Here is a 14,623-nt window from a genome sequence, read left to right as displayed (position 1 = left end):
ATGTAATAGGTATGTGTATGTTTACTAACAAAATACTGAATTCAACATGTAAAGAACAGGCATTTCTACTACATTCTGCCTTGTGGAAAATGTAGAGATCCGTTGTACTTGATCTTTAGATTGAGGTAACAAAAACTTGGTGATTTTATTTTATGACTTGTTTTGATTGACAGTAGAAGCCCTTTGTTTAATGTGATTGAGTTTGCTGAATTTAAAATGTCAGTTAAACCAGAAAAAAGTTGGAATAATAATATTATAAAAAATATCAAATGATGATATTGTATGCCTGAAACTTATAAATATAATGTTAGATGTCAGTTGTATCTCAGTAAAAAGACTAAATCATTTTGAAAAAAAAATTTATAAGTTTTTATCACATATTGGTATATCTGATGAATCAGGATGTCTGAATTATTCATGGTTTAATTGTTAAACTTCCATTTTCCTGGTAATCATGTACAATTAAGGGAATGTGAAAGAAAAAGGGTAAATCTTGATATTAGATATTAGGTTCCCAAGAATAACATTTTGGCTTACTGGAATGTAGGAAAATGTGGGGTAAACAATACTGAGCTGGATGTGGAGTAAACGGTACTGAGCTAGTAGTCAGGGGTACAGATGGCTAGACTGATGCTGTCCAATAGAAATAGAATGTGCCACGTAAGTAATTTTAAATTTTTTAGTAGCCACATTTAAAAAGTAAATAATAGTTGAAGTCAATCTTAATAGATTTTATTTAGCCCAGTGTATCTAAAATATTATCATTGCAACATGTAATTAACAAAAAACAGAGATATCTTACTTCCTTCATACTAAATCTTCAATATCTGATGTATATATGACACTTATAGTATATCTCCATTCAGGTCAGCCACATTTCAAGTGTTAAATAACCACATGTAGCTAGTAGCTACTATGTTGGACAGCACAGCATTAGACTGGTCTGCAGTTCCAGTCCAAAATGCTTTAAAATAAAAAACAAATTTAACCTCCAACATGAAAAGAATAATGACTTAAATCTCTCTAAAATTAAATACACCCATACACACATTTAATTAATTAATACTGCCCTTTTTCATGTAACTTTTTTAACATGCTTCCTGAAAAAATAGTTTAATCACTCTGTCCACTAAGTCACTTCCTCTTAATTCTTTAACCCACAATAATTTAACTGTCTCCTTGTTTATCTCCTACCTCCTGCTACTCCACTGAAATGGCTCTATCACCAGTCCAGTGGCCTCATCAACAAAAGCAGTGGGCTCTTTTTGCTCATCTTATATGACATTTTAGAGCCTCTGATTGTGCTGACCACTCCCTTGAAACTCTCTTGTCCCTGGAATTCTGTAACCCCTTGTTCTTCTAATTATGCTCGCCTTTCTGGGCTCTTCTTTTTTAGGTATCTTTTCCTATTATTTTTTCCTGTCTACTCTTTAAAGACCGTTAATTTCAATCTCTGGACTGTCCCCTTGTCTCATTTTCATATTCTCCCTCTGGATTCTGTCCAAGCTTCAATTCATCCTTGAGCCTACACCCCTAATTTGTACAATCTGAGCACAGAGCTCTTAGAGACCGACTAGTCCTTGCTCTGATTTTCTAGATGAAGTCATTGGGTCTCAGAGAGAGTAAGTGACTTGTACACTTGTGTTGGTAGCACACAGAATACTTCAAAAGTTTGATTTGAAAAAATATTCTTTATTAAACCTGTCATTACAATGTTATTGTCTGGATAGCCCCTAATATTTTGTTATCTTTCTTAAGGAATTAATATATGCTTTAGTCATAAAATATTAAAAGGGTTATACAACATGCCATTTTTATGTTTGAAGTATTTAGGGAAGAAGTTTTTAATTCCTTTTTTTTTTCTTGACAAGACAGTGACTTGTTAAGTAAATTACTGAGAAGGTTACCTCATAGATAAATCATGGCAAGAGAGTATTTGCCACCCTAAGTCATTTCTGCTATGGCAGTGTTCTGAATCTATTACAAAGACTTTATATTTTGAATTTTTTCAAGGTTATTTATTTGAATTTGACAAAGATAAGTAATAAAATAACACTCCATAATCACCTTCTTTTCTGTTAGTGAAGTCACACACCTTTCAATTTTGGCTTCTCCTATCTTAGGGTGTATGGGTTAACGGGAAGGAATCAGTACAGAAATTAAGGAAATCGCATTTCTTCATTACATACAATGTGTCAGGCATTGCTAGGAATTTTATATTTACTGTATCAGTGAATCTTCACAATTTTGTGTGACATTAATCTCCCTTTTAAGCCAATGACCTTTCTATTTAAGTAGTTTTTCCAAAATCAAACAGGCTAGTAAGATAAACCAAGAATTTGACTAGGTTGCTCTGATTTCTGTGCCTATACTTCTTATTAATTTTTCCTTTAAAATGTATTTGTTACCCCTAAGATCCTTTCTACCACCACCTAGTTTGGTCCCTCATTAACATTAACTGGGCTTTCCCAGTAACATCTTAATTTCCACAACCCCAGACTTTTCACCTTCTATTAATTCCCTTCCTCACTGCCAAAAAGTTTTTCTTACCATATCATATGATTTTTACTCACTCAAAAAGTTTCCTAATATTTATTCAATAAAAGCAGAACTCTGCATCCTACTTCCAAACTCTTCATAACTTTCTTCCATACTTTACCATAGTCTTATTTCACACTGTTCCCCTACAAATCCTCTATTCTCTACTTCTCTGATTGAAACTTGACCCCCAGGAGAATACAGTGCCATCTCTGTGGGCTGGGGGGAGTATGTGATGATATATAGCCCATCTTCCTTATCAAAAACTCTCCAAGTATTTGGCTAAAAAAAAATTAGCCAATAAGTAATCATTTGTAAATGCTTTTAAATATACATAAACCAACAGAAATATTAAGAAGTAAATATAAATTTTATATGAATGTTGAAAATAAAACATGGACTAAACTCCCAGGGTTACTTGTTATTTTTTTCTCTGCCATTTAGGGATATTTCATTACCAAATCTTGAGAAGCATTGTCCTAAGCTATTGTCAGATGAAACTAGCACTCAGACTTACCTTTGTGTATTTCCCCCTTCAGGTAATTGTTCTGGATATTAACCCTGACTACAGTATCTCCTCTCTCTTTTCCTAATCTTTGTTATCTATTCATCTGTAAGGCCCAGCTGAACTCTCACCCTTTTTAGTAGATTATAATAACAGTTGATATTTTTTTGAGCTTTTATTTTGTGCCAGGCATTGTGTTAATCACTTCACATGCATTATGCAACACAGTCACTTTTAAAGTAGGTATTATTATCAGTGTTTTATAGATGAAGAATCTGGAATTAGAAAGATTATGTACTGGGCCTAACATAAACGTTTTCTTGTCTGAACACTTACAACATGATAACTCTCATTTGGCAACTATTTGCATATTAATATTCACATATTCATATACCGTACTTCCAAAGAGATTTTATGCAGCATTAAGGCAGACACTTCATTGTCTTTATCTCAATTGTATTATTATGCCTTGTATGTAGTAGTATGCACATTTAAAAGTAAATTAGATTTTAATTAGTTAACTTTTTAAATTAACTTAAAAATTAACTAGGCATTTATGCTTTGCCAGTTCTTTTATCATATATATATCGTATATCATTTATTTCTATTTTTAATTGTTATGCCCTACATACACATAGTTGCCTTAGAGCTATAATGCAGAAAGCCTATCTATTGCAGTTTTTATTACTTCTTCAAAGGAAACACATTGTCAATGCCTAACTAAAAGGCTACTATATGATAATATACAGAAATAAACAATGTGTTACATCTAGACAATGAAATATTATTCAGCCCTCAAAAGAAATGAGCTATCAAGCCATGAAAAGACATGTAAGAACTTGAAATGCATATTACTAAGTGAAAGAAGCCAATTTGAAAAGGCTACATACTCTATGATTCCAACTATATGACATTCTGGAAAAGGCAAAACTGTAAAGACAGTAAAAAGATCAGTGATTGCCTGGGGTTAGTAGGAAGGAATGGATGATTAAGTGGAGCACAGAGAAATTTAAGGGCAGTGAAAAGTACTCAGTGTGGTATTATAATGGTGCACACATGTCATTATACATTTGTCCAAACCCACAGAATGTACAACACCAAGAGTAAACCCTAGCATAAACTATGGACTCTGGATGATAAAGATGTGTCAATGTAGGTTCATCACTTGTAACAAATGTACCACTCTGATGGGGGGGATTTTGATAGTGGGGGAGGCTATGCCTGTGTGGGGAAGGGAGTCTCATGGAAAATCTCTGTATCTTCTGCTCAATTCTGTGAACCTGAAACAGCTAAAATTAAAAAAAAATTTTTTTAAGCCTATATATTTTTAAAAGTAAATACAAAGCAATAGTAATTTTCCAGCTAATGTTACATAATTTATTGTGGTAAGTATGGACTAGTTAGTTCTGTAACTAGTTAGAATTTGGATGGAAGTGGTGCAGCCACTTCATATTACAGATAAAAAAAACCCTGAAATCCTAAGAGTTGAAATAATATCTCCAAAATCACGAAACTTCTTGATTAGAAGGCCTAGATTAGAATACAGATCTTCTGACTCTCAGTCAAGTAATCTTTGCTCAGTATTATTTTTATACTATAACTGTATATACTAATAACTGGATGGTATCTTTACCTTTCTTATTTATGTTCAACTTCTTCAACTCTGTGACTATCCCACACTGACAGTAAGCCTCTAGCAAGAAAGAATGCCACATTCTAATGACTTACACATATACTGGATGGTTATTTATATCTCCCTAAGGTCACCTTTTCTTAAATTAAAAATGGAATCACATGTGGGATAGAAACATAGTCTTCATGAAGATAAGTTGCTTTCCCCTGCTATGTATTAATTGAGTAGATAATCCAGAGGAAGCTTGATTAATCCTAAATGACCTATTTGTTATAAAGACGTAGTTGACAAACTGAGGGTTGCTGGAGTGGTGGGGTTGTGAGAGGGATGGGGTGGCTGGGTGATAGACATTGGGGAGGGTATGTGCTATGGTGAGTGCTGCAAATTGTGTAAGACTGATAAATCACAGACCTGTACCCCTGAAACAAATAATACATTATATGTTAAAAAAAAAAAAAGATTGGAGAAAGGGAAAATGAAGGGGGGGAAATTAGAGGGGGAGACGAACCATGAGAGACTATAGACTGAGAAACAAGCTGAGGGTTTTAGAGGGGAGTGGGGTGGGGGGATGGGTTAGCCTGGTGATGGGTATTAAGGAGGGCAAGTATTGAATGGAGCACTGGGTGTTATACACAAACAATGAATCATGGAACACTACATCAAAAACTAATGATGTAGGGGCGCCTGGGTGGCTCAGTTGGTTAAGCGACTGCCTTCGGCTCAGGTCATGATCCTGGAGTCCCTGGATCGAGTCCCGCATCGGGCTCCCTGCTCGACAGGGAGCCTGCTTCTGCCTCTGACCCTCCCCCCTCTCATGTGCTCTCTCTCTCTCATTCTCTCTGTCTCAAATAAATAAATAAAATCTTTAAAAAAAAAAAAAAAAAACTAATGATGTAATGTATGTTGACTAACATAACATAATAAAATAAAATTTTAAAAAATTTAAAAAAAAAGACATAGTTGGTTTTTTGCCAGTATTTTGTGTGTCCTCTCTTGTAGCTGCACAAATTGAATTTTTAGAATTTAATCTTGTATTTATTCAGGTATTAGGAAATGAACAGATTGTTCATTTTTACCCACTGTTTTTCAATTATTGGCTTTTCTTCAGTCCTTAATTTCCTTGCTGATCTTCTGAAGACTTAAAATCAATACCTACTTATTGCAGTGATTTGTACCAACTACTTTAGTGTACTGACTATAGGTCATTAGGAGCTAAGCATTTTCACATACTAATTTTTTAAGTAATGTATTAGGAGTCTATTTCTTCTTAGCTTTTGCTTCTTGACTGAAAATCATAGTTGACCTTCTTTAGACCAAATTTTAATCTGTTGTTAGGTTTTTCATTTGAATCTGATAAACCTAGTTGGTAGTTAATATCACCTTATCCAACTTAGTGATTTTGCTTATCCAAGCTCATTATTACATGAGAAGCATTTTAAGTTTTTTCTTTTAAAATTATAGTAAATTTTAAATTCTGTTCAAGTACATTAAATATATTTATCTCTTAATCACAGGTTGTTAAACTGAAGCAAATAGAGCACACCTTGAATGAGAAAAGAATATTACAGGCGGTGAATTTTCCTTTTCTTGTTCGACTGGAGTACTCTTTTAAGGTAGAATTTACAGAATTCAAATAAAATATTTTTACCCTCATATATTTTTAAAAATATGAAACTATGATAGAATTCTAAGCCAGATGATAAACCTGGAGAATATGAATAAACAAAAAAGTAATATATTTAGATGTTATGTAATTAAATCTTACTGTGCTTACAAACTTAGGTTAACATTTGACAAGGTTTTGGTTCTCCATAGGGAAATTTTTAAAGGTAATGTGTAATTTTTCATGAGATGGTATTACAAATTCAAATATTTTCAATTTATCAAAATCCATAGAAATATCTTATTAAGCAGTTCTTAAACTCATGCAAATGAATGTGCCCACATACCCTCCCTTTTAAACCTTTTCTGATACAATCTTACCATCTTCTTTTCCATGTTAATTTGTTCTAGTCTTTCCATTTATATAAGGCAGAACAGTCTTTGGCCTTCCATTCAAGTGTCTCATAAAATTACACAAGATTTATTCTTGAAGTTGGCAGCGTCTCAGCTCTTTAGAATGATTCTTGGCGTCTCTGCAATATTGATTCATATGAACCATTTTAACCTTTTTCCTTTTCTTCCTTTATTCTTTAAATCAGATGAACATCTGTGTATTTAGGATGATGTTAAAAATCATTAATCTCTCTGACCTAATTTAATACATAAAATGTTAACATTCTTACTTTTTCAAATTGTTATTTTAACTGTTACTCCTTTGCATACACTATAGCATTAAGTCATTGCCTCAGTGTCTAATTGTTCAAAAGTTAGTGTTCCCTGCAAGGACAGGAACAGCAAAAATCCCAGACTAATTTGTGGCAAGAAAACTAGGAGGAAAAAAAAATGAATTCCTCATTGTAGAAAAATTAGAGCCTCTTCCATTTATTCTCTCTTTCCCAATGTTAGTAATCTCTCGGGTGGATTTTTAAATTTGTCTTTTTCTAATTTAACATGGTGTTATCTTAAAATATTTTCTTGAAATAAGCTAGGTTTCATAATTTTGATTTATTCTTCTTTATTCATAGGATAATTCTAATTTATACATGGTTATGGAATATGTCCCTGGGGGTGAAATGTTTTCACATCTAAGAAGAATTGGAAGGTTCAGGTAACTAATATTTTATCCTCCTCAAATCTTTATATGCTGTGTGTTTGTTTAAAACCAAATTTTTAAGTTATTGTCAATGCTAAAAATTTATTTCATTTAATTTAGTAATATGTTAGCTATATGAAGAAATTATGTAGAAACATTAATAAGAGGCCACACCATACTAAGTTTTTTTTGTTTTTTTTTTTAAAGATTTTATTTATTTATTTGACAGAGAGAGACAGCAAGAGAGGGAACACAAGCAGGGGGAGTGGGAGAGGGAGAAGCAGGTTTCCCCCCGAGCAGGGAGCCCGATGCGGGGCTCCATCCCAGGACTCTGGGATCATGACCTGAGCCGAAGGCAGACGCTTAACGACTGAGCCACCCAGGCGCCCCCACACCATACTAAGTTTTAAAAATCAAATGAAAGGGGTGCCTGGGTGGCTCAGTTGGTTAAGCAACTGCCTTCGGCTCAGGTCATGATCTCAGGGTCCTGGGATCAAGCCCTGTATCGGGCTCCCTGCTCAGCAGGGAGTCTGCTTCTCCCTCTCCTTCTTTCTGCTCCCCCACCCCCCGCTCATGCGTACTTTCTGTCAAATAAATTTTAAAAATCTTAAAAATAAATAAAAATAAAATGAAAGCACCAATTACCATTGTAAATATTCTACCATTGGTAGGTATTATGAAGGTCCATTATTTAAAGAATTTTCAGAAGATGCAAAAATTTAATTTAAACATACTAATATTAATTGAACAAGTATTAATAATACAACTCTGGGGAAGAGGTTTGTGTAAAGATGAGAAGATAAGAAAGGGAGTACATAGAAAAGATAATAACAGGGGCGCCTGGGTGGCTCAGTTGGTTAGGCGACTGCCTTCGGCTCAGGTCATGATCCTGGAGTCCCGGGATCGAGTCCCGCATCGGGCTCCCTGCTTGGCAGGGGGTCTGCTTCTCCCTCTGACCCTCCTCCCTCTCATGCTCTCTATCTCTCATTCTCTCTCTCTCGAATAAATAAATAAAATCTTAAAAAAAAAAAAAAAGAAAAGATAATAACAGTACCATAGTGATGAGATTATGAAAGTTTGTTTCAAACAAATTTAATTCTCCTTAAAGTTGTTGCTATGTTGAGTTTTAAAAATATATATGTAATTTAAAGAGTTTGGGGCGCCTGGGTGGCTCAATCGGTTAAGCATCTGCCTTCAGCTAAGGTCATGATCTCAGAGTCCTGAGATCGAGCCCCACATCAGGCTCCCTGCTCAGCGGGGAATCTCCTTCTCCCTCTCCCTCTGCCTGCTGCTTCCCCCTGCTTTTGCTGTCTCTCTCTCAAATAAAGAAATAAAATCTTTAAAATAAATAAAGAGTTTCTACCTTACATTAGGTTATTACTTACAAGGCTACACAGTTTTAAAAATAGATTCTGTTAACCTTACCTGTGTGTAATAGTTTGTAAGCTACTACTGTTTATTAGTAATCACTAATAGAATGAAGCTGAAACCCAGAGCAGGTCCAGCTTCATTTAGCACATTATGTGTTGGCATGATGAAAGCACGTGTCAGAGTTCAAACTGGGCTGATGATCGTAATCCGACTCGGAAAAAAGATGATGATAGACTCAGATTATCACAAGATCATATTCAATTATGGGCCAACATTAGAGTTATTTTAGTTACCTGAGGCCTAAGCCAAAATTCATTTATTGACCTAATATGATAAGGCACCTAATATGTATCAGGCACTGTGCTAATGCAGAGCAACTTCTGTTTATTTTTAATGATTCCTTTCACCTCCTGTTGTCCTCTTTCCTACTACTCTTATCCACACAGGCCCAGAATCCTCAGATTGCCCTATGATAATTCAGTTTTACACTGAAACACTACACCTAAACCTGGCTTCAAAAACTATTTTGTCCATTTTCTGTAATAACTAATTCCTTTCCTTTGCAACTCCCCACACTGGTATTTCTTTAATACTTGACTTGGTACTAGGAGGAAAAGCAAGTTGATTGCAATAATTCACACTGAGACACTGTCTTTTCTAATCTTTCACTCGTACTACATGTACACTTGAGAGGTTGCTAACTCCTATTTTAGAAACTTTGAGGAAACAAGAATACTGAGTTATTGTTGAGCATGGCTTTAACCAGAATCAGGGCAGTCACTATGAGTCTCTACTTAAACAGCAACTGTCTAGATTTAAAGCTGTTTCAGCATTAAGTCTTCCTACAGAATATTTTGCTTTCCTCTTTCAACAATTTGATTACAGATCTATGTAATGTTCATATTCCTCCACTCACATGTCAGTGTGTGGAAATAAATATAAAATGCTTAATGCATCTTATATTTGTTCTGATAAATTTGTATTTATTTATAAGTATAAGATGCTATGTGCCTCTTGTATTTACAGATGCATGGAAAATTGGAGGGGACGTTCCAAGTCAAATACTTCCAAAGTTAGGGATATTTCAATGACAAGGATGATTCTTCCAATTTCCCTTTAAAATGTCCCTCCCCCATTCCTGTCATACAATGTATGATACAGATTTTACAGTCTTGAGGTGGGGCTAAAACTCTAAAGGTATTATAAAATATTTTCCCCTAAAAGTATTTTTCTTTACATACTCATTTACTCAACAAATATTTTCTTAGCATCTGATATGTATCAGGCTAGAACCTAGGAAATACAGTGACAAGTAAAAGGAGCAGCATATATAATCTTTTTTGGAAATTCTATTTCTGGTGCTATGAGATCAAATTAATGCCAGCCATCTTGAGGGAAATTCTATTCATAGTTCATGTTATTCACTGAGGACATAAATCTGAAAGTCATTGCAGTTTATCAGGCCAATTAGCAGAATTCATTGTGTATGCTAGAAGATGAAATAGAAACTCAAATTAGAAAATCAGTACATCCTTTGGAGTAATACTCAGAATGTGGCATCAACATTACACTGATCTATCAATTGATCTGATTTGTGCATACAAGAACTGGACATGTTTACACATACTGTTTACATCTATGTTTATATATCTGTGTAAACATGCATAGAAGATTTGGAAATTCAGACACTGGGATTGTATCTACGGTTTCTGGATAGGATTATGGGTGCTCTTTACTCTTCATCAATATTTTATGATTAATTTTTTAATGAGACTATATCATTTTTATAATAGGAATAGTCTGGGTGAAATGACATTAGTCTTCAGATTAATGCAGTTAAACAACTTCTGTGTAGTGAAATTCTTTAAGCACTTAAATTTGTGAGAAAGGCAGACAGAGCGTATCAAAAGTAACAGTGGCCTGATAGACAATGTAATTGACACATTTGCTCTTCAGTCATTCTCAAGGTCAGACATAATTATAAAGACATCAGTATCTTCTAATATGGCAAATAATAATTTAAAATAAGATGACTATTTTAGAGTTATGTTTTTCTTCAGTATGTGCTGCTTCCTAAGTATACCAAACAGTATTATTTGAAGATAATTCAGAGGTTTAGTAGATACTCGGAAACTAACAAGATTCTTTATATATGTTCAAAAGAAAATTTTTTGCTTCCAAAATATCTCTACCCCATATTAAGTTTTTTACATAATCTATTAATTACCATGTGTGAACCCATTTTATAGAAAAATCCATGTTTTTTTCTTTGTAGTGAACCCCATGCACGGTTCTATGCAGCTCAGATAGTGCTAACATTCGAGTACCTCCATTCACTAGACCTCATCTACAGAGATCTAAAACCTGAAAATCTCTTAATTGACCATCAAGGGTATATCCAGGTATGACTTGAACACATTTATATAATGTATTTGAGAAAATACTAGGTAAAAGTTGTATGTCTTTAACCTCAACTATCAATACTGGATTTTTTTTCTTTGAGCGAGACAATTACTTCTTCCTAATAGCTTAAATTGAGCTCATAGTTCTGCCACTATTACAGAGACCTAAAATCCCATCAAGAATAGAACCTGTTTATACCTCCCATGGTCTATAGTTGTGGACGGAACACAGGATCCTACATACAGAAATATATAGAATAGCTAAATTTGTGAGCTCTCATTTGGTGCCAGGCATTATTCCAAGTGTTTTACATGTATCATCTTTTTTAGCCCTGATAACCTTATAACGTGTAAGTCCTGCTGTTATCCTCATTTTAAGGCTGACGACATTAAGGCAAGCAGGTCACACAGGCAGTAGAGTCAGAATTTGAACCCATTCTGTCTCTAGAGCCTATTACCCCTTAACACCACAGTGCAGCTGCCAAAGCGCCCTGGCTACCAGTACTCAACGAGTGGAGGTGTTTTCTTTCTGCTGCTTTTATCAGTAGAGTGAGAGCATACCTATTTACAGTTATCAGTAGGTTCTCCTGTTGATACTTTTGCACTTCTGATGACATAATTCATGGCAGAGCATATGCTAGACTCAAGGACTACTTCTGGCACTGCTTCATTTTTCTTAAAACTATTTACTGTTACCTTTTTTGATGTTTATTTCTTTGAGTCAGGGAAAGTTCTCCAGAGTGAACCTTCATTCACTAATAGTGGCCGGCATGGATTAATCTCAATTATATTGACTTAATTTTTTTTCACGGTTTTAATTTAACCCTGATTTTTAACTTTCAATTTAGGTATGATAAATACGTTTATTGTGAACTAATGAATGTTCACAAGTTTGTTTGTTTGTTTTTTATAGGTTACAGACTTTGGGTTTGCCAAAAGAGTTAAAGGCAGAACTTGGACATTATGTGGTACTCCAGAATATTTGGCTCCAGAGATAATCCTCAGCAAGGTATATTTATAATGCCATTATGTAAGAAGTAAAAATATAAGGCATGCATCACTGTGGACTTTTACAAAAATAGTTTACTGATCTAATATTACACTTTTACCTAATCTAAATTACGAATTTATGTCTGTTTGATTACTAAAATAATAATTACTTACAGTCTACCACTAATCCAGTAACCTCTCAATTTTAACTCTGGATCTAAGAGAAATAGTATGGTAGAACATAGGAAATATAGTCAATAATATTGTGATACCTTTGTATTGTGGCACATGATAACTAGATTTATCGTGGTGACCATTTCATAATACATATAAAATGTTGAATCAGGGGCGCCTGGGTGGCTCAGTCGTTAAGCATCTGCCTTCGTCTCAGGTTCCGGGATCGAGCCCCACATCGGGCTCCCTGTTTGGCGGGGAGCCTGCTTTTCCCTCTCCCACTCCCCCCTGCTTGTGTTCCCTCTCTTGCTGTGTCTCTCTCTGTCAAATAAATAAATAAAATCTTTAAGAAAAATAAATAAATAAAATAAAATGTTGAATCACTCTATTGTCCACCTGCAAGTAATATTGTATGTCAACTATACTTCAAAAAAATAATGTGAATAAATCTAACCTCCAGATCCATATTTTTTTCTTCCAGTTTTACTGAGAATAACTGCCATATATCACTGTATAAGTTTAAGGCATACAATACCGCATGATGGTTTGATTTACATAGATTGTGGAATAGATTACCACCATATGTTTAATTAACATACATCATCTCATATAGATGTAGTAAAAAGAAAAGGAGAAAGTCCATGTTTTAAAAGCAAAATCATAGCCTTTTCATAATTATTCCCAGTAACAGGAAGGCGGGAAACCTTTGTGTGTGTTATCCCACAAGGCAAATGTAAAAATGATATGTACTAGTTCTCAATTCTTCTGTTCCAACTTTACCAATTAAATGAAAGAAATGTATGCAAATTTCTTTTTAGTTTAAAACAGGAATATTATAGCAATTGAATATAGTCTTTTTGAAGATAAGTTTTCAAAGCAGTGAAAATGTGGTGAGAGAAATTTGTATCATATCTAAAAGGATGTTTTCAGTTGTTTTCCTTCCCACTGCCATCCCTATGTGGGGAAAGCTAGAAAGGAGAAATTAACAATGACTGAACACAAATAGTGACAAGGAAAGAAAAATGGATAGCACACATGCCTTGATATTTACAAACTGGAAAACCACCCCTTGAATAATTGAAATTTGGCTAACCTATAGAAATATAAGAATAAAATAAATTACCTCATTCAACTTTCCTCTCGTTATCTATAATTTAAATCATCTATAACTTTTCAGTCTTTTGTAATCTAAGTATCATTGCTGTTAACACATTTTTTTCTGTGAGAACACTTAACAATGTGATGACAGAATAAGCACCAAAACTTTAAAAAATGTGTATATATTGTAAAAGTAATAGATGTTCATTGCACAAAATTTGGAAAAGGCAGAGAAATAAAAAGAAACAACCAAAAAACCTATCATCTCACCATCCAGAGACAGCCTTTTTAAAAAAAAAAATATTTCAATATATTTTTCCGTGCATGTTATCATAGTTGAGATATAGTGAATGTATAGTTTGTACTCAGCTTTTTACACTTGAATGATAACAAGCATGCAAACATCATTCTAATGGCTTGTTTGCAAATATATCAAAAAGTATTTTGCCATTCTTCTATTGCCAAATGTTCAGGACATTCCTTTTTCTTTTTCTTTTTTTGCTATTATAAATAACTGTAATAAACATAAACATTTTGTGCGTAAAGCTTTTTCTGCATTTCAAATTATTTTTCCAGGGCAGATTCCCAGAAGTAGAATTACTGGGACGAAGGGTATGAACATTTTTAAGTTTCTCCATAAATATTGCCAGAGTGCTTTTCAAAAAGATTGTAACATTTTACACTCTTTCTAGCAGTGTGAGAGTGACTGTTTAGTCACACTGTCTAGCATTAGATATTCTTATTTTTAAAATCATTACTAATAGGCAGTAAGTGATATTTTATAATTTTAAGTCTCATCTTTGGTTATTAGATTTTTTTAATGCTTTATAGACATTTGGTGGGTTTTAGGTATGTGTGTATCTGAATTATTAGTTCATGTCCTTTGCCCATTTATCTGTTGTAATTTAGTTTTTCTTACTGATTTAATTCTCTATACCTAGGGTATTAAAATCTGGTATAGTTTTTATAAACATTAACACAACAATCTCAAAAATAGAAATCAAAGTTTAATAAAAGGTTCTGGCTCAACATCACATGCCTTCATTATAGTAAAAATACTGTAATGAATGACATTAATCGTGAGTTGAATTAAAAGAGTTAAAGCAAAGTTGATGCCCATTTCTATTAGTGAAACAAAGTGCTATTCTTTTTATGCTAGTCTCCCTTTAAAAACACATAAAGAAAAAAAATCTCTATATTATAGTATATTTTACCTA

At 33.8% G+C, this 14,623-nt stretch overlaps 1 protein-coding gene across 2 annotated transcripts in view; it reads left to right on the top strand.

Annotated features, from left to right (window-relative positions):
* PRKACB (protein kinase cAMP-activated catalytic subunit beta) overlaps positions 1–14,623 on the top strand; it is a 120,010-nt gene that overhangs the window by 85,762 nt on the left and 19,625 nt on the right. For both annotated transcript variants that reach the window (XM_035018162.1, XM_035018161.1), the window contains exons 4-7: positions 6,191–6,289; positions 7,304–7,386; positions 11,018–11,144; positions 12,058–12,153. In XM_035018162.1, the coding sequence (XP_034874053.1) occupies positions 6,191–6,289; positions 7,304–7,386; positions 11,018–11,144; positions 12,058–12,153 (405 nt within the window). The remainder of the gene's footprint in view (positions 1–6,190; positions 6,290–7,303; positions 7,387–11,017; positions 11,145–12,057; positions 12,154–14,623) is intronic.

Source organism: Mirounga leonina, unplaced genomic scaffold (assembly GCF_011800145.1).
Source record: "Mirounga leonina isolate KUSES-001 unplaced genomic scaffold, KU_Mleo_1.0 Mir_173, whole genome shotgun sequence".
NCBI lineage: Eukaryota > Metazoa > Chordata > Mammalia > Carnivora > Phocidae > Mirounga > Mirounga leonina.
This window is presented reverse-complemented; position numbering and strand designations above follow the sequence as displayed.